Here is a 26342-nt window from a genome sequence, read left to right on the forward strand (position 1 = left end):
GTATAGAGTTGGTGGGCGGGCTTAACATAATGACGGCAGAGTTGCAAAGATTCCGCGTGCTACTTGTAAACAAAGAAGCTGGCGAATGGCTCGGCTTTGGCTGCGACTCTGGAAGACTTGGAGTTTAGCTTTTCTTAGAGAAAAGAACAAAGAACGGCACTGAAATTATTCTTAAGAAGGGTAGATGTGTCCGGAGTTTTGCCGACCAGACACGGCGAAAGTGTTATTTAACCAATAGCTCCGCTTTACTTTGCTCTGGTTGGTTGTAGCGCTATCCAATTGCGTGCAGAGGGAATTTGAAAGACAACCGTTTATCCCGCCCCTCAGATTGAGCCCTGTCAATGGTGAGTTCCCAGACCCAACATTTTGATGTGGGTCTGGCTTTTCAGGCTAATCATGTTTCACTGTAAGTATGACAGTCACATTGGCATCCTGTATTCATTTGCGACCAAATACATGATGACTTGCAACCTTTGAAAACTTCCATTTTGATTATTGTGTACAGAATATGATCCCCAAATTCTTATCAGCAGTATGGATAATTGGTGACTTTTTCTATAAAACAAACAAACAATGATTTAAAAATATATAGCTGCATCCAAAATCATATATTATTTAAGTAGGAATGTACTTTGTAACCATTAAAAAGTATGTTGTATATTGAATGAATAGGCCTCATTCATGAAACACAAGCAGAATTCATTTTTGTGTAAATCGTTCGAAAAGCCGCTCTGACTTAAATTTTCAGATTCAGGAACATGTTCTGTTTTCAAAATGAGTACCACATTACTGCCATGGATATTCTGTATCATAGCAACCAAAGTATCTCTGTAAGAATGCTTTGGTGGACACATGATCATTTAATATTTATTATTAGGCATATGGCCAATTATTCTCTGCATTTAAGCTATTACTGGAGCCAATGCTGAGAAGGACGTCCAGAAGACTTCACAGCATTCCTTGACACGTAATTTGCGTTATTTGTAACTCATGGGCTGGGATTATGCTAATTATGAATAAGCTTGCATGCAGGTCCTTATTTACAAATATTTGAAATTCTTTAATATGCACATTTAACTACAGAATATGTGTTATAAAGTGTTTGTGAATCGGGATGAGAGTTTTTGTAAAGGTCCATTTTACGCGTAAATTACTCCAAATTTGCTCGTAGTTTATATACGAAAGTTTCATGAATGGACATACTTCATCTGCCATGTTGGCTTTGTCTTGTGACCTACAGTGTCCGATGTGCCACTTCACTGCCATTCAAAAATCCTCTCCCGTGGCTTAATGGGATAGTAAGGTGTCCATCATATGCACAAATTCAGATATTTTGGCTGAAGTATTGGGTTATTTATAACCCACCTTTTGCCTACTGTTTATGAATACTACAAATTCGGACATTCACCTTAAGGATTATTAGGAACACCTGTTCAATTTCTCATTAATGTAATTATCTAAACAACCAATCACAAATCAGTTACTTCAATGCATTTAGGGGTGTGGTCCTGGTCAATACAATCTCCTGAACTCCAAACTGAATATCAGAATGGGAAAGAAAGGTGATTTAAGCAATTTTGAGTGTGGCATGGTTGTTGGTGCCAGAGGGGCCGGTCTGAGTATTTCACAATCTGCTCAGTTACTGGAATTTTCACGCAAAACCATTTCTAGGGTTTACAAAGAACTGTGCGAAAAGGGAAAAACATCCAGTATGCGGCAGTCCTGTGGGCATTGTTGATGCTAAGGGTCAGAGGAGAATGGGGCGACTGATTCAAGCAGATAGAAGTGCAACTTTGATTGAAATAACCACTCGTTACAACCAAGATATGGAGCAAAGGATGGGCTACAACAGCAGAAGAACCAACTGGGTACCACTCATCTCCACTAAAAATAGGAAAAAGAGGCTACAATTTGCACAAGCTCACCAAAATTGGACAGTTGAAGACTGGAAAAATGTTGTCAATTTCTGTGAGTCAGAATTTGCTGTAAACAGAATGAGAACATGGATCTATCATGCCTCGTTACCACTGTGCAGACTGGTGGTGGTGTAATGCTGTGGGGGATGTTTTCTTGGCACACTTTAGGTCCCTTAGTGGTAATTGGGCATCGTTTAAATGCCACACGCTAGCTGAGCATTGTTTCTGACCATGCCATCCCTTTATGACCACTATGTAACCATCTGATGGCTACTTCCAGCAAGATAATTCACCATGTCACAAAGCTCGAATCATTTCAAATCGGTTTTTATTGAACATGACAATGAGTTCATTGTACTAAAATGGCCCCCACAGTCACCAGATCTCAACCCAATAGAGCATCTTTGGAATGTGGTGGAACGGGAGCTTCGTGCTCTGGATGTGCATCCCACAAATCTCCATCAGCTGCAAGATGTTATCCTATCAACTTGGCCCAACATTACTAAATAATGCTTTCAGGACCTTGTTGAATCAATTCCACGTAGAATTAAGGCAGTTCTGAAGGCGAAAGGTGGTCAAACACAGTATTAGTATGGTGTTCCTAATAATCCTTTAGGTGAGTGTACTAATCATTTTGTGTCATGTTTTTATATGTCAGGGAAGTAGTAGGGAAGCACGCATATTTGTTCACAGTGTATAATTTGTGTTTTGACTAATATAAAACCATACTCATACTGTGAGAGAAACATGCAATAAAAGACTAAATCAAATACCATTTCACACCACAATGTTAACCTTGTAGTTGAGTAATTTTTATAGAGATGAATTTAAATAGATGCTAGCATACTGCCATGCTCTTTTGCTACACACTCAAAAGTATGTTCTTTTCCATCACCAACATAGTATAAAGTAGGCCAATTTGGTTCATTGTCCTGATTAAAAAGTTCAGTTAGTTAGCATATGTGGATGGAAAGCCCCACTGTTTTAAAGCCAGATGCTATTGTGTACACTTTACTTGCCGGCGTAATTTGTCGGTAAACTTGTCGAGCTCCTCCTGGGCTCGGCGCAGCTCAGTCTCCAGGTACTGCCTCGTGGAGTCAAACTCGCGCTCTAAAAGCTCCAGCTTATGAGTGGTGTAGGAGAGACGCTTCCGCAGGTCTTCCTTCTGTTCCTGCAGAGAGCTACATATAGATGCGGATGTGATTACATTCACTTCAGTGACAAAATCTAGCAAAAATAGTCCCTGAATCCTTTCTACATGGATCAGGCAGAGATTCAGGATCAATAATGGGAAAATGAGAAAAACAAAACTTGAGAAAATTGAGAAATGAATCTCAGCAGAACCTCTGTTTGGGCCAGGTTTATGAATCCATTTCGCTTTATTGTCATTGACGTGATTAATAACTGCCATACAACCCACTGATCACATTTAGCGTGACTCAAACACACTTGTGTCAAGATTGTTTTGATAAATCAGGTTTACTAATCTTTTTAATGCCCATGCAACACTCTTTTTTTTCCCATTTCCCACATTGATCCTTAGTCACATGACCAATGGCATGTACCGACGGTCTATTTATAGATCTAACACACAAGCGGGGATGGGGTGAGAGAGATGGATGGAACCTACCAAACACAGCTTTTTACGCTACGTAAGAGAAGCACTGACAGCTCTTAATGGCTTTGTATTGACAGACAGATGTGTGGTGAGTGGTAATGACATTTCTGGCTGCGGCTCTGACCATGCCACAAACCAAGCTTGATCAGACGGTCAAACAACACGTGTCTGAAGCGGCGAGAATGTAACACGTCTGAGAGATAAATGTACTGACAATCGATACACACATGTATTTGGAAGCGAGCATACGTGCAAGACCGCACACACTTATTCTCAGCAGGCTACATGTACAGCAGAACACACACCACAGTTTCACACACTATTATCACTTGTGCTGCCTCAATAGAGACTAGAGAGAAAAAAGGGGGGGGAGCATTGCATTAAGCCAAAGCATTAAGCCCGACTTAAAATGAAAGCTGAATTCCCTTTACAAAATATAGTAAGCTGGTACCATGGTAATATTATCATGAATAATTACAATATTTATATATCATGTTATTCATAATACTCTAAGAAATGTCAAAGAACACTGTGGTAATCATATACTGTGTGCTAAATAGTAAAAACTAGAGTTGTCATGATTGAAAAAAATCACACATTAATGAGATTTCTGTAAATAATTGCAAATAATCACATGCAACAATATAATTTGCAATCATAAATATAATGTTACATTGAATTGTAAATTAATGTAGGCCTACAGTGGAAACAACATAAATACAGAATGTTGTAAATAAACATAAATTTATCATTCATTAACCATTTTAGAACATTAAAAAATATTTAAACAACTTTTTATTTAAGGGTGCACTGTGTAAATTTTAGCGGCATCTAGTGTTGAGGTTGTGAATTTGAGGTTGTGCCCATCGTTCACCCGACACAGGACAAAGACGTCGTCATCTGTCAGCAGTGTAGCTAGTGCTCTGTAGAGCATGCCGTTTGTCCATTTAGGGATACTGTAGAAACATGGCGGTGCATAATGGCGAATTCACTGTAAGGGGACCCATGACCTATGCACAGAAATGGCTCATTCTCAGGTAATTAAAACATAACAGTTTGTTGTAAGGTCTTTGAACACCACTGAAAACATAATTATGTACAGGTCCTTCTCAAAAAATTAGCATATTGGGATAAAGTTAATTATTTTCCATAATGTAATGATAAAAATTAAACTTTCATATATTTTAGATTCACCAACTGAAATATTTCAGGTCTTTTATTGTTTTAATACTCAGACTGATCTCATGAAATGGCGTATGTATGACACGCCATTTCGTATGCCATTTTGGCCTGCTATAAAGACGCATAATCGCTTTTTAGCGTGTTTATCAACGCTGTTTCTTTCTACCCCCCTACACTGCCCCTACCCCTAAACCTACCCATCACACACACACACAGCCCCTAAACCTACCCATCACAAGAAACATTCTGCATTTTTACATTTTCAAAAAAAAAATTTAGGATGTTTATAAATCCATTTACCTTGTGGACACACATATTCAGACACATTTTGAACGAGTAACTCAAACGCTTCCCTAAACCTACCCATTTGTGTATTATAAAAAACAGTATAACAGGCAGATATGACTGCAGGCATAATTTATTCAGAAAGTACAAATATTCCAAGTGTTCCGAGGCCAAACGATTGATTTGTGTGAAGAAAATCCCCAAAAGCGATCAGTAACGTCGAGTCCATCCGCCAAAGATTAATACATTTCAAATATTGCTGCCGGAAGAAACGTCAGGTCAGCTTTGACAGCATTGGCTGTCGTGTCTCGTGACCAATTGCGTCAATATGGCAGCTTTGATTGTAAAATGCCATTCGCTCTCGTGTGTCTCGTGACCGATCGCGTCATTCTCATCATTGTCGTCTCGTGTATCATTTGAATCAGAAATATTAACGAGTGCGTGTGTGTTTTGTTCACAAAGGGGCGTGATCATCATTTCAGCGACTAAAACATTAATATCAACTCTGTTCTTCACATGGAGATATCATATGACTTCAGAAGACTTGGAATGCAACATGAATTAATACTTGTATACTATTTTTGGGCCGTTTTTACAATAAATACATGTGACTGTACATTTATTTGCCTGTTATGTGTTTCATATTGTTGAGAGTAGGTAGGTTTAGGGTAGGAGTGGAGTTAGTTGCTCCAAAATATAAAATTTGGCTATAAATATTAATTCTGTCAGATCAGGTTGGCAGAATCACACGGCGTAGACATACATGCAGAGATGATGGTTCGTTTAGGCGTACACGAGGACATACAAGCGGAATCACACGGTGTAGACATACACGTGGATAGCTTAAAGATAACACGCCACTTGCCTTTAGAAAGTCGCATGTATGTTTACGCAAAGTCATGATGTCATGTTGTAATACTGATGATTTTGGCATACAGCTCATGAAAACCCACAATTTCTATTTCAAAAAATTAGCATTTCATGAAAAGGTTCTCTGAACAAGCTATTAACCTAATCATCTGAATCAACTAATTAACTCTAAACATCTGCAAAAGATTCCTGAGGCTTTTAAAATCTCCCAGCCTGGTTCATTACTCAAAACCGCAATCATGGGTAAGACTGCCGACCTGACTGCTGTCCAGAAGGCCATCATTGACACCCTCAAGCGAAATGGTAAGACACAGAAAGAAATTTCTAAACGAACAGGCTGTTCCCAGAGTGCTGTATCAACGCACCTCAGTGGGAAGGAAAAAGTGTGGCAAAAAACGCTGCACAACGAGAAGAGGTGACCGGACTCTGAGGAAGATTGTGGAGAAGGACCGATTCCAGACCTTGGGGGACCTGCGGAAGCAGTGGACTGAGTCTGGAGTAGAAACATCCAGAGCCGCCGTGCACAGGCGTGTGCTGGAAATGGGCTACAGGTGCTGCATTCCCCAGGTCAAGACACTTTTGGGCTACAGAGAAGCAGCACTGGACTGTTGCTCAGTGGTCCAAAGTACTTTTTTCGGATGAAAGCAAATTTTGCATGTCATTCGGAAATCAAGGTGCCAGAGTCTGGAGGAAGATTGGAGAGAAGGAAATGCCAAAATGCCTGAAGTCCAGTGTCAAGTACCCACAGTCAGTGATGGTCTGGGGTGACATGTCAGCTGCTGGTGTTGGTCCACTGTGTTTTATCAAGGGCAGGGTCAATGCAGCTAGCTATCAGGAGATTTTGGAGCACTTCATGCTTCCATCTGCTGAAAAGCTTTATGGAGATGAAGATTTCAATTTTCAGCACGACCTAGCACCTGCTCACAGTGCCAAAACCACTGGTAAATGGTTTACTGACCATGGTATTACTGTGCTCAATTGGCCTGCCAACTTTCCTGACCTGAACCCCATAGAGAATCTGTGGGATATTGTGAAGAGAAAGTTGAGAGACGCAAGACGCAACACTCTGGATGAGCTTAAGGCCGCTATCAAAGCGTCCTGGGCCTCCATAACACCTCAGCAGTGCCACAGGCTGATCGCCTCCATGCCACGCCGCAAGGATTCCTGACCAAGTATTGAGTGCATAACTGAACATAATTATTTGAAGGTTGACTTTTTTGTATTAAAAACACTTTTCTTTTATTGGTCGGATGAAATATGTAAATTTTTTGAGATTTTTTTTTGGTTTTCATGAGCTGTATGCCAAAATCATCAGTATTAAAACAATAAAAGACCTGACATATTTTAGTTGGTGTGCAATGAATCTAAAATATATGAAAGTTTAATTTTTATCATTACATTATGGAAAATAATGAACTTGATCACAATATGCTAATTTTTTGAGAAGGACCTGTATATTAGATTGCATTTCTGTAAATAGATCCTCATAAATATTACACACTGCACCTTTAAGTGAACCTATAATATTCACATAAACCTATTATGTGTTTATATTTATAAATGTATAAATATATATTTATTTTATGTAATCTATAAATATGTATTTTATTTGACATTTACTTTTACATGTGGTAGTTTAGGTGAGACTTAACCAGCGACAATGAACAAGAATCAGAATGGATATGGAAATTGCATCATGTTTTCAGTAAAACAACTTTCATTATCACACATTATCACACAGTGAATCTGCAAGCCGGCATGCTTATGATTAACCTGTGGAGGTACAAAATATATTAAATAAATTTAGAAAAGATATTGAGATCCAAATTATTAAAGGATCTCAAAACAACCGAATGACAGATTAAAAGCAGACAAGTTAATATTTTTTCCCTTTCCTAAATATATATGCCATTGTATTTTTGACTCAAAACCTGGCAGTTACTGACATATAGTGTGACAACTAGACCGGACTCTACTTAATATAAAGGAGATAAGATGGAGGTTAGTATGTGTCTACGCTGGTCACAGTCTGTATATGACACTGCATGATTTGTGTTGGTTTGCGTAGCTATTGTTTTACTGATTTCTTCAAACACTGCTATTTAGCAAACTAATAAAACTTCCATAGTCACAAGTGGATGGGAGAGCGTGATTATCATACTGTATGTAGTGTGTACAATAGCACATTCATTGGTCAACACTTGTAGCAACAGCACTTATGATGGTAAAGGTAGAACCAATCTCTCACAGCACTCGACGAATGCACATGGTTGATGGGATGACTGTGGTGGGCGGACGACGGGGTTGAGAGAGCATCTTACCTCTTTTTCTGATGTTTACAACCATTTCGAGAGGTTTTAAGGGCGGTTTTCCCAATATATATCTTTTTCATGGTTTTTCGCAGTAGGCACCCTCTCATGAGGGTCTGTGTATAAATTCTCCGCTCCCTATCTGGGATTCCACTTATTCCTGCTCGAGTCTGAGGTTACCTTTCCCATGCAGTCCTGACAGACCGCTGGAGATCCTGCCAACAGAGCAAAGAGAGTGCCGGGTGGCGCTTGCAATCATATTACAAAAAAATAGCGACAGCAATTAAGAAAGTGTCATCAAACTTGCGATTCATCTTGAAGCTTCATGCATGCGAGAATGAGCGCACAGCGACAGGCCTAATTAACCTCTTTGGGCCAATGCCACTGCGCCGGTGTTTCGTTTGATTAGGGGTCCCTCGCACAAGTGCGTTCGTGAGCATTGAGATGAATTAAGGTAGGGACGCGCTGAGACAGCTTGCGACTTCATCAAAGAACATTCACATGCACAACCTTCAGTGCACGTAGATCCGCCTAGTTAATCTACAGAGCAATGCAGCTTAGGGAATTTATACTGCACATTTATGACACTTTCCACTAATAGGGTTCGAAACAAGGCCTGAAACTCTTAAAATGTTGAGGACTCTATGCAGGTCAGTCAAGTTCCTTCACACCAAACTCAATCATCCTTGTCTTTATGGACCTTGCTTTGTGAAAACCTCATGTTGAAACAGGAAGCGGCCTTTCCCCCCACAAAGTTGGGAGCATGAAATTGTCCAAAATTTCTTGGGTCAAAATGTTCTATGAGGTTTGATATTTTTGTGACCCTGTTACCAAAACTTGGGTTTCCAGAATTAACAAAACCTGTCTTAATATTAAAAATTGAATACCCAGATTAAAGTGTTTTTGTTATAAACATCACAATAAACATTAAATTAAGCGACGACAGTGAAGGATGAGAGGACCAGGCCTGGATTTTATGTTGTGTTACGTTATATGTTTTATTATGAGTGCACGTGGCAGTCGTCCGTGAGGGGTTGCCTGCATTTTACTTTAATTTTGTGTGTATTTATTTTGTAAAAGTCTTTAAGTGTTTGCCGGTTCCCACCTTCTCCTCCCCCATCAATGTACTCCATTACATATACATTTATAAAAAGTAAGCATGTACTACATTCTAAATTAGGTATCATTAGTTACTATATTTTTACATGATTTGATCATCTTGGTTAATGTAAATTTACTTATGAGAGTTTCTGTGTAATTATGGGACAAAATATAAAACTTTTGCGGACATTTAAAGTGTTTTAATTTAAGATACAGTATCTAATTGTCAATGTTATTTTTGTATCAGTGACAGACTATCATATATTATATCATATATATTTGTGTCATTTTAATTCGTTTTTTTATGTATATTTAACTTTATTTTATTTAGTTGTAGTTTTTATATTACTTCAACTTCAACTAAAATGAGAACGTTGCCTCATGGCTAAATACAGTGCATTTAAGTAATGAAAAAGTTTTTTTAATGATTTTAGTTTTAGTTAATAAAAACCCTGCTAGTATGTAGATGGAGAGCAAATAGACAATCTAAGAAATACTTTTTAGTATTAAAAAATAGTTTTGTATTGTTTAGCGTACGCTTACATGCCAACAATGTAATAATAAAGGAAAAGGTTTTCCTTTTTCCTAGCCTAGAAATCTAGACGCACCCTAGCGGCAGCAAATTTAATCTGCCCTCAAGTGTCGTCTAGGAACTCTCAATACCCTTCTGAGTTGTATTCCCCTCGCTCTGGACGGGCCAATCACATCGTGTTTAGAGTCGGCGGGCGGGGCCATAATGACGACGGCCGAGTTGCGTTTGCGTGCTTCTAGTAAACACAGAAACTGGCGAACGGCGGTCTTTCAAATCAGCTTTGACCGCGATTCTGGAAGACTTGGAGTTAAGCTTTTCTCTGAGAAAAGAACAAAGAACGGCACTGAAGTCATTCTTAAAAAGGGAAGATGTGTTCGGGGTTTTGCTGACCGGATACGGCGAATGTTTAATCTATCAACAAGCTCTGTTTCACCTTCGTTGCTCTAGTTGGTGGTAGCGTTATCCTATCGCGTGCAGAGGGAGTTTGAAAGACAACCGTTTATCCCGCCCCTCGGATTGAGCCCTGTCAATGGTGAGTTTCCAGACCAAACATCTTGATGTGGGTCTGGCTTGTCAGGCTACCTTTTTCCACATACAGATGACAAAATTGTCAAAACAATCCCCATTCACACAGATCTGTGAAAACAACTATAAACGTTGTATTATTCATTGCAGGCCTTTAGTTGGCGATGTCACTTTGTAAAAAAAAATAATAAAAAAAAACACCCAACACACTCTAATGACTGTACATTATATACACATAAGCATGATGTCACCGTTTTCACAAATTTGCAGTTCTCTAGTTTATGGTATCATTTTCAAAACCTTTCACTTTGAAACCCGTTTTCAAGCCCCCAAAATGCCGTTGTTGTGTACATTAATGGCCAAAACAAATATAAAGTTTTCCATTTTTAGCTGAAAACAGCTTTGTGTAACCGGCCACTCATTTTTCATTCATATATTACCATGATTTCATCAGCTGATTTTAAAGCAATTTTATGTTGCTTTTATTCAGTTTTTGCCATAATTGACACAAAAACACAAGTTTTCGTTGTGTCGTAGCAACTTCATGTAGTCAACATGTGAACATGACCAGTGTTCGAACTATACCATGGCCTTTGGGGGAGCCCACTTGTGTATGGGGGATGGGGGGGGGGGGGTAACCACCATAGTCATTGATCTATATTTTTGATATTCTTGCACTGCTCTGCTTCACTTCAGTACACAGATATCTGTATGTTAGGATGCCAAAAAGGTTTAAAAGTTACATTTTAGTCTGGTTTGCCTCAGATCTAACGGTGCTCGTCAATGTAAAAATTATTGAGATGGCCAATCAAATCAAAGTAGGCGGGGTTTGCTTGCGTTCTCTTTTGGTTCGTGCACACAGTCGTCACACACAGACAAGCATACCAATCTATCGCTTAATGCCATTCCGGAGACTCTTAATATACAATCATCGATGAACATCTTTGATTTTAATGAAGAAGAAAAAGAAAAAAAACACGAATTGATAAGTCAAAAAGCCACCCTCAAATAGCCTATAAACCAAGCATCCGGCTGTCTTTGAGTTCACATGAACAACGGTTAAAGTTTCTCGTCAGGCTACAAAAGAATACCATAATTCCTTCATTCAAATAGGCTACAACACATAATTGGAAAAAAACATGCCTTAACTTAACACTAATCGACCACAAAGGCCTGGGGTACGCTTCCTTTGCTGTTACTAAATGTATTAAACGAGTGGAATTTGCACCACAGCGCCACCTCACCTTGATGGTCAGGACTAGAATAGCATATAGTTATTTTTATTGACGTGAATTAGATTTAAATCGCCATCATCCATGAATTAATTATATTTTTTGAGCAATTTTACATATAATAATCCACGATGGCACACAAAACTGAAATTGCACCTCAAAATATAACAGTGTCAATATTTTTTGAGACCCCCCAAAATTTCACAAATCACATTTTCAGGGGAGCCCATGTCTTATTTAAGGGAGCCGAGCTCCCCCTAGCTCCCCCGTAGTTCGCACCCTGAACATGACGTCTGATTTCCTGGGACATTTCCAACGTCCAACCTCGTTTGGAACGCAGCATTTGTTCTGCGTTGACGTCAACATTCACTATTTTGCCAAAAGTTTTCGGATGCCTGCCTTTACATGAATTTTAATGACATCCCATTCTTAATATGTAGGGTTTATTATGGAGATGGTCCACCCTTTACAGTTATAACAGCTTCAACTCTTCTGGAAAAGCCTTCTACAAGGTTTAGCATTGTGTTTATGGGAATTTTTGACTATTCTTCAAAAAGTGTATTTGTGAGGTCAGACACTGATTTTGGATGAGAAGGCCTGGCTCACAGTCTCCACTTTCTTTTATGCCAAAGGTGTTCTTTTGGGTTGAGGTCAGGACTCTATGGCCAAATTCGCTCATACATGTCTTTATGGAGCTTGCTTTTTGCACTGGTGCGCAGTCATGTTGGAACAGGAAGGGGTCATCCCCAAACTGTTCCCACTATGGTGGGAGCATGAAATTGTCAAAAATGTCTTGGTATGCTGAAGCATTAAGAGTTCCTTTTACTGGAACTAAGGGGCCAAGCCCAAGCCCAACCCCTGAAAAAAAAAACATGCCATAATCCCCCCTCCACCAAACTTTACATGTGGCACAATGCAGTCAGGCAAGTACCGTTCTCCTGGCAACTGCTAAAAACCCAGACTGGTCAATTGGATTGCCAGACAGAGAAGCGTGATTTGTCACTCTAGAGAACACGCCTCCACTCCACTGAACAGTCCAGTGGCGGCGTGCTTTAGACCACTGCATCTGACAATTTGCATTGCGCTTGGTGATGTAAGACTTGGATGCAGCTGCTCGGCCATGATAACCCACGATAAGCATTGTTCTTGAGCTAATCTGAAGGCCAAATGAAGTTTGGAGGTCCACTTCGTAGATGAGTTGCTGTTGTTCCCAATTGCTTCCACATTGTTATAATACCACTAACAGTTGACTGTGGAATATTTAGTAGTGAGGAAATTTCACGAACGGACCTATTGCACAGGTGGCAATCTTTCACAGTACCACGCTTGAATTCACTGAGCTCCAGAGAGCGACCCATTCTTTCACTAATATTTGTAGAAGCAGTCTGCATGCCTAGGTCCTCGATTTTATACACCTGTGGCCATGGAAGTGATCGGAACACCTGAATGTAATGATTTGGAGGGGGTGTCCCAATACTTTTGGCAATATAGTGTATATGTGAATATGTAGTATTTGCTCTGTGTTTAAAGTTTTCTTGAATGCTGACCCTTCTTCCATCACACTCTGTTTTGGATTAATCTACACACAAATGGGATACCATTTTTTTATTTATTTTTTTATTTAATCAGGGATACAAATTAATAATACATAAAATATGTAAAGTTATGATGTTATGAATTTATGATTTCAGATGTTCCCAACTCAAAACAGAAAACTGAGTTAAAACACTACAGTGATGAAGACTATTTGGCTTTTCTTCTAAAGCTTTAAAGGCCTGTTCACACATATAAAGATAATTATATTAGTGCCCACACTAGCAGGCGATATTATTCCGTTTATTCTAAGCATGTCTGGTACTTTAAATGCTCCAGCTCATTACAGCAGGATGGATTCTGATTGGCTGTCAATGTTTTTATCGTTAATCAGCTGGATAAAATCGTTCTGAAAGTGATTCCAACGATTCCAACCATTCCATGGCCTCAATTGAATAAATTAAATGAGATAACCTAGAAAGCAAAATATTATGATTTATAGTATCAAAAGCTTTCTTAAAATCCAAAAATACATCCTTTATCCATTTTTGATTAGATTTGACAGCATAAGACCCTATTGCACCCTATTCATGGAAAGTGCTTATGGGGTCATTTAATTTTTTTTTAAATGCTCTGCATAAAAGCCATAATTTTCCCTGCTTTCCTGTCCCTATTGCCATCTATAGATAGTCCATCGGGGATGGATGGAGAGATTGTTTGCGACGATTGATTATGCATTTCTCTTTGGTTTCCCCCACCTCTGACTCATCGCACACTCACTTCTTTTCTCTCTCCCATCTGAATCACTGCAGGGCGTCAGTATAACACATCTTCCTAAATCCTCCCCCACGAACATTTACCACATCACGAGGGGCAAGTATACTCCCACAACAGGCCATGGAAGTCAATGCGTCTCATATCACGAGGGGCTGCATCCACTGCATTGGCTGCATTTGATCTTTTGGAAAGAGCAGCTGACATTTTAGAGGTGCGAGGGGAGAGAATGAAAGACAAGTGGAGCTGGAACATTAGAGGGACAGGAGGAGTGAGACGGAAGAACAGAATGAGTGCGACAGAAAAACGAGGTGTGAAACGGCCTCAGATATCACCTCCACTTTGTATTCTGAGCCTATGAACGCAGGGAGATTATCTCCCAGGAAACCCCTCATCACAGACGCACACACACTGCTGCATAGACATAGATTTGAAAATGCACCTAACACTAATGGATCAACTAAACAACAGTCTAATTGTATAAGTTAAAAGTCAACATTGCATCAACATGGAACAAGTTTACAATTGGATCTCATATGATAAACAGTAATTACATTAACACCAATAAAAACATTTTTGTGACAAAATGTTGTGAATGTATCTGTAATCAGTAACACCATATTTAAATATGTACTTTTTTCCTTCTTTTCTGTACTATGGATGTCCGTGGGGACTGTTTGGTTATCACCTTTCTTTATGTTCAACAGAAGACATAACTTAAAGGGATAATTCCCCCAAAAATTAAAATTATCCCATGATTTACCCTCAAGCCATCCTAGGTGTATAAAACTTAATAAAATGTAAAATATTTACATTGTAAAAAAAATATTTAGAAAAAATTCATTGAAATTAAAATTTTTAGTTAATACAATGAACATTTTTTGAGATTGGACAACCTTTATTCAAATATTATTAACAGATTTAGTAAGCATAATGGGTATTTATTTGTGATGACACAGTGAAACATGCCAAATAGTGCTATTTTCATGATTTATCACATTTTTTATGTGGTTCAGATACAATAATATTTTGAGTTTCTATTTATTAAACAAATTTCCTTCATAGTATGAACTCCTTTTTAATTTCAATTAACTCAATTTTAAGGCAACCAGGTTACTTTAAGTTAAACCAACATATATATTTTTTTATTTACAGTGTAGCTTTCTCCAGAGCGCCTTCCTTATTCTACTTACAGAAAAGATGTCATTTGCGATGCATGACGTCGGACGTTGCTTAAGCATTTTGAACCGCGAGAGGAATTACACGGTCTTCGCAAGTTGAATACGGAAGGGGGAAGCTAGATATTTTACTTCATAAAGTTTTAAATAGATATTTTTCTTACACAAACTCACCAATTCCCTTCAGAATGCACTTTTTTTAGGCTTCACTAATTTTTGGCTGCCATTCACTGCCATTATTGTCAAGAATGCTGAAATAGTGGACCCAGATGCAGAGTGAACAATGATGGTGTATTAACGAGACAGTTCAACAAGACACAAGAGGGTAGTGGATGAGTGACAGGCCAAACACCAGGGCAGGGGACAGACACCACAATAATTGACAGGGGAAGATGACCACTAAGACCAGTCCAGGCAGCCAACAAACTTGAGGACAGCTTGGGAGGCAACACCACAGGCAGGGCGATGATTTTTCTCACAAAAACCTCCCGTCTTGGCTGTCAGGCAGTGGAGACAGCGGCCAGGGAAAACACAGGACACACACATACACAGACAACACAACAAGAAATAACAGACCAACAAACAACCATGGATAAAGAAAAACAAAATCTAAATAATAACTGGAGCTAGCAAAAGAGAAAAATAAACAAAACCAATCTCTATAAATGAAGTAAAAAGGGGAAAACTGGAGACAAATCAAATAAAAGATAAGCTATCCAAAACAAGAAAACTGAAAAATAGGGCTAGGAAGAAATACCAAAATAAAACCTGGAGAAAAATGAGCAAAATAAAGTCAGAAACTTAACTAGACTAAAAAATTCAGGAACAAAGAAAAAAACTGAAAATAAATAAAGCTAGAAAACCAGGAGACCCTAAATCTAGAACTGACTTGACACTGAGCTAGAAACTTGCACGCACAAAACAAATGCAACAAACCAGCAACGACATGAGGGAAGGTAGCACAATATAAAGGGACCAGAGCACATGAGGAACAGGTGAGCACAATTAGTGAAACAAGGACAAGACCAGACTAAACAAGGGGGCGTGGTAACAGCAAACAAGGAGGCAGGACAAGAGGAACACATGACAAACACAAAGAGAGACAGATCCATGTACTAAGACACAACACAAACATAGAAACATTAAACAAAGACAAAACAGACCAGACTGCCAGGGCAGAACCCTGACAATTATAATGTTTGGATTAGCCAGGACAAACTCAGATTGTATTTCTCTGAAAGAAGAATGTCATATACACCTAGGATGGCTTGAGGGTGAGTAAATCATGGGCTTATTATAATTTTTGGGGTAAATTTTTTTAATATATATATATATATATATATATATATATATATATATATATATATATATATATATATATATATATATATATATATATATATAATGCAGGTTTACAACAACCTGAGGATGAGCAAATGATCACAGAATTTCCTTTTTTTTTTTTTTTTTGGTGAGCTATCACTTTAAGAAACATTTCTTATTATTAAATAATAATATATTTATAATAATAATAATATTTTTGTGTGATGCATGTTTTACAAGGATCATTTGATTAATAGAAAGTTTCAAAGAACAGCATTTAAAAAACAAATAGAAATGGTTTGTAACATGTCTTTACTGTCACTTTTGATAAGTTTATTATGTCCTTCCATGCTAAATAAAAAGAATTATTTTTTTTTTTTTTTTTTTTTTTTTTTTTTTTTTTTTAAATCAGGACAAACTCAGATTGTTTTTCCCTGAAAGAAGAATGTTATATACACCTAGGATGGCTTGAGGGTGAGTAAATCATGGGGTCATTTCCTTTTTTGGGTGAACTATATATACCTTTAATGCAGGCTTACAACAACCTGAGGATGAGTAAATGATGACAGAATTTCTGTTTTTTGGTGAGCTATCCCTTTAAGAAACGTTTCTCATTATTATTAAATAATACTATTTTGTGTGTGATGCATGTTTTTCAGGTATCATTTGATTAATATAAAGTTTAAAAGAAAACCATTAAAAAAATTATTTACGGTCCCTTTTGATACGTTTATTATATCATTGCTAAATAAAAGTATTAATTTCTTTAAAAAATAAAATATAAAAAAATCATACTGATCCCAAACTTTTGAACGATAGTGTACATCACAGTTTGTGGTTCATTTGGATCGTACATAACCAGAAATTACAGGAATTATTAAAAGGAATCTGTGGAGAATTGGATCATTTGTTTGTGAATTGGATGGTGCACGCATGTTTATTGTTCTGTGAAGGAAACACTGCACACAACATTAAGAAATAGCCAAAGCAGCCAGTGTTGCCAGATTGGGCGGGTTCCCAAAATTTAGCCTGGTTTTTGGTCAGTTCATCGCTTTTCAAAATTCTAAATAATTGCTTAATAAACTACTCAAGTGTGCTTGTACTCCATTAAACCAGTCATCATGACGACACAGGCCCAAGAAAAGTCAGCTAGCGTAGGTATTGACACGGCTGGCGAGCAATCACTTTCAGCCAATCGGTGATCAGCAGGCAGACATGACTGACAGGTTTTTTGCTTGTAGCTGCATATCCAAGTAATCTCTATGCCAAAGTGTCATAAATATGTACCTACAGTAAAGAGTGATACAGTAAAGAGAGATCCAACTCTCAAACGTAGATTGCACCTGTGACTCGAAGACTCTTTATAAATATAACCATGACTCCTTTCCATCGTCATTTACACATCTGCAACTAGCAGCCCCAGACAGCTGGTGAAAGAGGTTTTAATCCACAATTCATCTGTTTTGACTGGGCTAAGTGCGTGTTTTATGTACTTCACAAAAGTACTGTAGTTTTGTCAAAGCAAAGCGCAACACAAAGGTGAGCGCATAGGTTTTTTTCTGTTGGCGGATTATTTTACAGGATCAATGAGTGACACATTTTGTCAGTGGTGTGTGCATTAATGTGTGTGAATAATTACGTTGCTGTTTCCGATCTCTTATTTTGGGCACTTTTTGCACTTAAATTGGCATATTCTTACTAGTGACATCGAAAATTATGCAAAGGGTTTGCCGCTTTGACAGTTTCCACTTGGACATTTTAGTCATATTCACTAAATATCTTTAATATATTTGCCCTGTTTTGATTTTTTTTTCTTTCATCAACATTATGTTTTAAGGAGATAAAATGGTACTTTTCAACCTTGATTGGTACGGCAATAAAATTCTATCACATTATTTTGGCAGTTAAAGTTTTAGGCGGTTTTTTTTTTCTTGGAGTGAGCGGGTTTTGGTGGGTTTGCGACTGGAAATTGTCGACCCAATCTGGCAACACTGAAAAATAGCTATCCATGCATTATTTCAGTATACTGTTTTACCGAATACAACTTAGAGCTTCAGTCTCCACATTCCCAGCCAAAAATCCTCCTCAAAAGTCAAGACGGAAGTACTCCTCCACAATCAACTGTAAACTCGTATTCAGGTCTGGCTCCTTTCTGGCATGAAACGCCCACTTTTTACAATGCACTCAATTCCCAATGGACACAATCATGTCCTGCCCTACATTTTTTCTCATTGAATGTTCACATTATGGAAGTACAACCATTTGTGAATGCCATTTCATTCTTTAAAAAGAAAAGACTCACAGAAGACACACTGTAACAATCCAGTCATTTATCTGCACTGACTTGATTTGTTGTTACTCTGGCTGTCTTTCTCGCCTCTATCTCTCACTCTCACTTTCAATCTCGCATCATCCCTCCTTCCACCAGCCACCCACTTGCAAACAGCGGGGAATAATTATGGCTTAAGTGGATTATGCGGCCTGCAGATGGCAGATAAACGGAAAGGAGAAGAATCAGGACAGTCTATCCGGGCAGAATTGAGGATGAGCAACGGAAATCTGATGGGTGGAATGGGATTCCAAGAAGCAGCAGCAACGCGTTGCGCCGAGGGCCATGTTAAAATGTGTCACGGTGCCCAGCAATTCAACTGGGAGTCATTTTTGCTGTGGGATTGAGATTCATTTTTGTGGAAAATTGCTTGAAAATTAGGATAGGAAAGTTTTGTGGGACGTCATCTTGTCATGGCACAGAATGATAATGGGTTGTTTCATCCCAGAGGAACAAGGTTTTCATTTACGGTTTAGTATACTTTCAAAACGAGGCGGCCATTTTCAAACAAAAACTGAAAACTTTGTATGCATTTTGGCCATTCATTTACAAGACAACAGCGTTTTGAATACTAAGTGCAAGTTTTTGAACAATATCATTATCATCTCTTCAGTTTCAGAAAAAAAGGTAAAGTGGAGGTACAATTTTGTTTCTTGGGGAACAAAACATATAACAGTACCTTTAAAGGTACACAATTGGTCCTTAGGGTACAATTTTCCTCTACTTAGAGCAGGGGTAGGCAAGTCAAGTTCGGTCCTAGTGAGTTACTGTCCTGCAGAGTTGGGCTCCAACCCTGAAAGATGTCTATATAGAAGCTCTTATTGAGAATTTAAGTTTTATTAAAAATGCTTGGTCACCATTATGGTGATCAGTATTTTCTTCTAGTTGGGCAGTTTGACTCTTGGCTTTTTATGTGAGTTTGTGGTTACAGTGTTAACAAAACATGTTCTGTTCAATTAAAAGAAGCCATAAACCATAAAGAAAAATGTTTGACTCATCCCTGACTAAAATTTTTGATTTTTAAAAACAATCTAGGGGAACCAAAGTTTAGACGCACACAGATTTCAAGAATCAGTGTACGAATCTCAATAATGGTATGATACTTAATGCTGCAATGCATTCTGGGAGCCATGAGTTTTATACTGTTGTGGCTTAGTAGGGTTGAAGCTAAACTCGGCAGGACATCAGCTCTCTAGACAGAACATGCCTGCCCCTTACTTAGAGTTACACTAATTTACCCTTAATGGTACAATTGTGTACTCTTTAGTGTGTATACACTACTATTTAATGCACATACATGTTTGTTTCTTTACAAAGTGACGTTAACTACTACTGGCCTGGCAGCATAATACATCGCTTTTAATGATTTTCTTGAATCCATGTGAACAGGGATAGTTTTGAGAACAATTTTGACAACTTTTCAAAAACTCAAAGGATGGTGGACAGCTCCAGTGTTGAGTTACTCTAAAAAATCTTCAACAGTGTAATAAGATTATTGTAATTATGCTCTTTAAAAATTATTGATTTATTACTTATTACTCATTACTAAATCTCATATCATCCTCGACCAGTTGAACAATGCAAGGATAGACAGGATACCGCACTTTTGATTCTTTCAAATAAACAATATACAATTGCATAAATTATTATTGAACTGCCAGACACGTGGAGTTCTGTTTAATAACCGCTAGAGCGCAAAAAGTTACGGATTGCAGCTTTAAATCCACTGTTGTTTATCGACTTGTTCTATCGTCTATATAAAGTATTTAATGCAATTACATCAGAAGTATCTGTAATTAAATTACAGAAAAATGAAGAGTAATCCCTTAATTTTTCAAGGGAAAAGTAATTAGAATACTTATTAATTACACCCAACACTGGCCATATCAGCAACTCATAAGAAACATGTCTCGATCATATTTCACGCCTAAAATCTAAATAAAATAAATGAATACTATAAATGAATACAAATGAATGGCTTAAATGTTTATATACATTCTTAAAATAATTTAATATAAATTTATCTCATCAACACATATTTTTGGGGAAAAAAAACAAATTAATGACAATATTAATAAAAAAAATCACAACACTCCTTAAGATATCATAATTTTTCATTTTTTACATTTGATGTGAAATATAAGTGCGCATGTTCTTGACAGTTTCAGTTCAACCGTTTCATTGATGTACGCATTCCTCGTATTTTTAAACAAAAGAAAATACTAACGCACACACCAGCAATGTCCCTGAGAGGCAGGGATCTGCTAGTATATAAAATATTAAGCCTGCAAAGCTGAATGTTGGCAGGCTAAACGGTACTGAGAAAATTCAGAACATGCGGGCATATGTACATATTCAAGAACAAACAGACGAGCTCACGTGTTAAAAATAGTTATTTTCAGGTTATAATAAACGATTCTTCAGAACAGACGGAGAACATCAGAGCCCAAGGCTGCAAAACATTGTTTCAAGCCACGTCATTGCGGATATCATTCAACTAATGGAGTAAAACAACATCAACTGAAACCAACAGAATGATCATGTATTTTGGACTTGGTCTTGTAAACCAACTGTGATTCTGTAGCATCATTTAAAATTTTTGCTAAATAATACTTTTCAAAAACCCTGGTTGTAATGTGTTTCCACAAACACACACTTTTCCAATACTATACCCCTGATTACGCTAAGCAGATTTCTGTTAGATCGGTCTAATACACATCCTTGTAATATTATCTCTATACATATATTTCTATACATATCATTTATTGCAAGCTGTATTACAATTACCATGTTTTCGAAATGGCCATGCATGCATACATTTTACAGATATACTGTACCTCACAATAATGTCTAAAACATATTCTATTCCAAAATTTTAATTTATATTTTGAATGAATATATTTTGCAATACGAGCACCTTATTCTCATTAATGTGAAAAGACAGGATATGTTTAAATTGCTAATTAATTATATATGCACTTTATTTAACCTATACCAATTTATAAAAAAGAAAGACTGTGTCCAGACTGGATTGCTTTCATTGCTGTGGAACAGTAACGAGAATCTACTGAGAATCATCAATGAGAAAATTGAGAATTAAAAAAATAAACTAAACATTTCGATGCATTACGGTAATGTGAATTTGGGGGCTCTGCTAATTGTCACACACACACACACACACACATATATATATATATATATATATATATATATATATATATATATATATATATATGGTGACTTCCTGTCTTTTGAAATGTAATCTCTGAAATAAACGTGAATGGCTGTCAAGTCCTTTTTTTGTGTAGAAGAAGAGAAAAGGACAAAGAAGAAGTGATTTCACAGTGTTACATCAGATTTGCTGCACTGAGGGGGTCAGGGCCACACTGGCCATTTGCAATAAACTGCGAAGATAATTGGGGTTTTACCTTATGTTTGCATATTCTGTCCACCATCCCTCGTGTATCACCTTTGCAGAATCATTTCTGGCCTAAAGATTCAGACCTTAGCATACTTTGCCAATGCATATTCCACGCAATGCAGCAACTTAATCTATAGCTCTATTTTGATGGTAATTGTTTCTCATGTGGACATCTAAAAATTAATTTGCATGCCACCTCAGTGATAAAACTCATGAATTCAGATGCCGATTTATTCATGGTAGAGGAATCGCCATTTTGTGATCCTAGGAACCCAGGAACTCGCATTATTGTCTGCTGTAAATAAAATGTCATGTGTTTGGAACAATTAGAATAAATTCATATTTAATGTAATAATAGGACATGATTACCTATTTATTATTTAATTATTTAAATCAACTGTTTAAAAAAGGGGGGCTAGAAACTCTATTTTGAAATGGTTTTCTATCTTGGATGTCATTTTGAAAATATGGAAATTAGTGGAAATAAGTTAATGCACCCTCTTATTTACATGAGGTAAGCATAAAGCTGCTTGGTTTATATTTTTAATGTATATAATTGTATAAAACATATTTTAAAATTGTATTGCATATATTGCTGCCACAATAACAGATTTAAACTGAGAATTTGGAAGTGATCTATTCTGTGGATTCGGATGTCAATTAAATGACCACATGACCTTGGTGTTTGTCAGATAATTTGTATTTTTACATGGGTGGTGGGAAAAAAACACTGACATTCTTGATTCGGATGGCAATACAATCTTATAGCCCCTGTACATGAGAAACAATTACAGTCCAAAAGGGCTTATGAAGCTATTAATGGAAAGTATCTAACAATCGTTCCACATCTAATCAATTAAAATGAATTGTTAATTATTCAATCCAGTTCAGGCAGGATAAAAAATGGACAGATTATAATTTTGTTCCACTATTAACCTAAAACATTGCATATACTACACTGTAAAAGAAAGTGTTGTTTTTTGTTGGTTTAACTTAAAAAAGTAAGTAACCTGGTTGCCTTAAAATTTTGAGTTTATTGAAATTAAAAATTTGAGTTGATACAATGAAGGAAATTTGTTTATAAATAGAAACTCAAAATATTATTGTATCTGAACCACATAAAAAATGAGCTAAATCATGAAAATAGCAGTATTTGGCATGTTTCACTGCGTCATCAGAAATAAAACACACACAATTACCCAATATGCTTACAAAAATTTTTAATAATATTTTAATAAAGGTTGTCGAATCTCAAAAAAATTTCATTGTATTAACTCAAAATGTTAATTTCAAAGAACTCAAAATGTTAAGGCAACCAGGTAACTTTTTGCTAAATATTTTTTTACAGTGTAGACCAGTGGGTCCCAACCTTTGTCCTGGAGTCCCCCTGACACTGCACACTTTTGGGGCCATTTACATGACACTGTTTTCAACCCAAACAGGAAAAAAAGGTGTTTTAGATAATCATTTACGATTTTTGGAAGCCTGAAAACACAAACTTTTGAAAACGGATTTCAAAGTGCAAGTTTTTCAAAACTATGATGTTATCGTCTCTGTGTAAACTACAAAAACGCAAATGTGAGAAAACGGTGACCTCATGTGCATGCGAATTATGTGTCTATAGGCACGTAGTGTTTCTTTACAAAGTGACATTGCCAACTATACTGGCCTGGCTGCATAATACAGCGTATTTATTCATTTTGGTAGATTAGTATGAACGGGGATCATTCTGACAACGTTGTCGTGTGAACGTGGAAACGTTTTATTTTTTAGCACATCATTGTCGTACCCTTCGTTGTACTTAGGTCGTTGTACCCTTAGATGCTGCCCTAATCAAACCTCATTCAACTCATCAGTTGGTTAGTAAAGACCTAAGATGGGTGAGTCAAATAAGAGAGACATCCAAAATTTGCAGTGGGATACTCCAGGACCAGGGATTGAAACCACTGTACTAGGGCAAGGGTTCTCAACTCTGGCCCTAAAGATCCACTGTCCTGTGAAATACACCAGCACAAGCTTATCAAGTTTTCCAGGATTACCAGAAAACAGGCAGGTCAGTTTGATAGTCGGAGCTAAACTCTGCAGGAAACTGGAAATCAAGGGTTACAGAGTTGCCCAGCATTGTTCTAGACTCAACAAAGAGTACATGTGAACTGTATTCCCTACTGTGATCCACATAGAGGATTGAGCTCTTCTGTCTCTTCTATGTTTGATTGAATTTTAATCTATTCACTGCAGTACATTTAATCTGAAAATAGATAGAATATGCATGTTTAAACAGACAGGAAATGTTTAGACAACGAATATTGGCCCACTGACATCTCTGCCAAACATAGCAATCCACTGTGACAAGTGCTCTTCATCATAGATGCAGAGTCCTTGCAAGCACATTTACTTTGCAGTTTTTCATTTCTCTTAGCAACACGAAGACAAGGAAGCTGAAATCCATCAGTATGACTCAAAACATTTCCCTCGCCCTGTAATTTATTAATAATTCATGCGAAGGAGGGGGAACCCCCAATAAATCCTTCCAGCTTCCCCCACAAAGCTTGAGTCATCCCTTTCCCCCCCACATGACTTATATGCTATAATATACAGCAGCACCAGCAGTGAACACCTAGCAAGCTCATAAATAATTTCCCGAGCCCCATCTCTGATGTTGCCTTAGGGAACAGCGATCTGATGGCAGCACATGCACAGCTTGAATATTCTCCAGCCAATGGAAAGGCACAGTTCAGTTTGGGAATGGCCAGTATGTGCCTTGCTGCCTCTCTACAGGTCTTCTCTGAGGGAAATGAAACATGCACATTCTGAAATGCAAATGATAGTCAAATGGATGGGGTCTATGACACATTACCAACCAAAACTGCTGAGCTTTCAGAAGAAGCTGGAGCTTTTTCAACTAGCTAAACCCTTCTTTTTTTTGGTGGAGAACGCGGGCTAATCTTGCTTCCTACATCATTGTGAATTCCTGCTGCAGTCTTGCTTTTAACTGCTTTAACAGGCATTTAAACCGTCAGCGATAAAAGGAAGAGACAAAAAGGAGTAGAAGAATAGAAAATGACAAAAAGGTAAATCTGCTTACCTTATGGTCTGCATCTCCTCTTCCGAAGCCTGGAAGAAGAAATAAGAGGAGATTACTGAAACGAACGTGCGCCTGGTTCCCGAAGCTGCCAAGGCATCACTGCGCAGTCTGAGGCACATACAGCTTTTCTCTTCCTCTCTCACTCACTCGCTCTCTCTCTCTCGCTCCTTCTGTCTCTCCCTTTTCTCTCACTCTCTCTCTAGCCAACAGTGCCCGTATACTTCTGCACCGATCTCATGTGCGAGGAGGGGAGGAATCTTGACAGATTAAGTGCGAATGGAAAGCACAGTTGCAGCCAGAATGCAGATACACAACATCATGCACGCCGCCCCCTCTCTTTCCTCCTCCCCGAGAGAAAATCACTCATAGACTTCACGGAGATCCAAAGGATCTGATGACAGACAGCAGACCAGAGAGAGGAAGAGGGTGAGAAAAAGGAGTGTGAGAGGGAGAGAGAGGTTTAGAAGGGAAACAGGTGGGCTCATCTGTTGATGAAAGAATCTGAGGGAGGGATGGGAAGGCACTCCGGTTCTCACATCCACTGCGTGCTACAGCTTTCTCTCTCGCTAGGTCTGTCTCCCTGCCGCCCCATGAATAATGCAAGAGTGAGATTATGTCAGAGGAATTCACATTCTCATTCAGATTTAGTGTGCAGCAGTGACCAAGGACCGTTCCAGCAGTCCTATTAATTCAACGGCAGGCAGGAGGTACGTGATCCAGTGTAGTATAAGACATTGAAGTTGGTTTAATACTGTACAGGCCAATCCAAAAAATGATAAAGCCAATTTGCAATGTTTGTACATTTTGCAATTTTTGCAAGGTATTCAAATATATATTTTGTGTTGCATACACAGTCAACATCTCTTTATACAGACAAATAAATAAGTTCACATGGATGCCTAACACCGCTGTTGTATTTGTAATTACACAAAGAAAGTTTTTTACAATTTTGTACAGGGAATTATTAGACTTGTCATCTAAATTTTTAACTGTAAATTATGTAATTTCTAAGCCACTTGTAGCACAAACTAGACATGTAAACAAAATTCCCAGCATTCCCATTCTTTTCAAAAACAGTTGGCTGATGCAGGTATAAAGCCCAAAGTATACGCAAGCGTACGCACACAGT

General features: G+C 37.8%; 1 protein-coding gene across 2 annotated transcripts in view; it reads right to left on the minus strand.

Moving 5' to 3' along the window:
* si:dkey-174m14.3 (uncharacterized protein LOC563117 homolog) overlaps nucleotides 1-25594 on the minus strand; it is a 32342-nt gene extending 6748 nt beyond the window's left edge. Inside the window, exons 1-3 of one of the 2 annotated variants that reach the window (XM_067417252.1) lie at nucleotides 25214-25584; nucleotides 8193-8395; nucleotides 2936-3097 (exon numbers count right to left, since the gene is read on the minus strand). In XM_067417252.1, the coding sequence (XP_067273353.1) occupies nucleotides 2936-3097; nucleotides 8193-8290 (260 nt within the window). In that variant the 5' untranslated portion in view covers nucleotides 8291-8395; nucleotides 25214-25584. Of the gene's footprint in view, nucleotides 1-2935; nucleotides 3098-8192; nucleotides 8396-25213 lie in introns of both variants that reach the window. The other variant, XM_067417251.1, reaches the window with a different exon arrangement.
* Nucleotides 25595-26342: the final 748 nt, after the last annotated feature.

Source organism: Pseudorasbora parva, chromosome 15 (genome assembly GCF_024679245.1).
Source record: "Pseudorasbora parva isolate DD20220531a chromosome 15, ASM2467924v1, whole genome shotgun sequence".
NCBI classification, from domain to species: domain Eukaryota; kingdom Metazoa; phylum Chordata; class Actinopteri; order Cypriniformes; family Gobionidae; genus Pseudorasbora; species Pseudorasbora parva.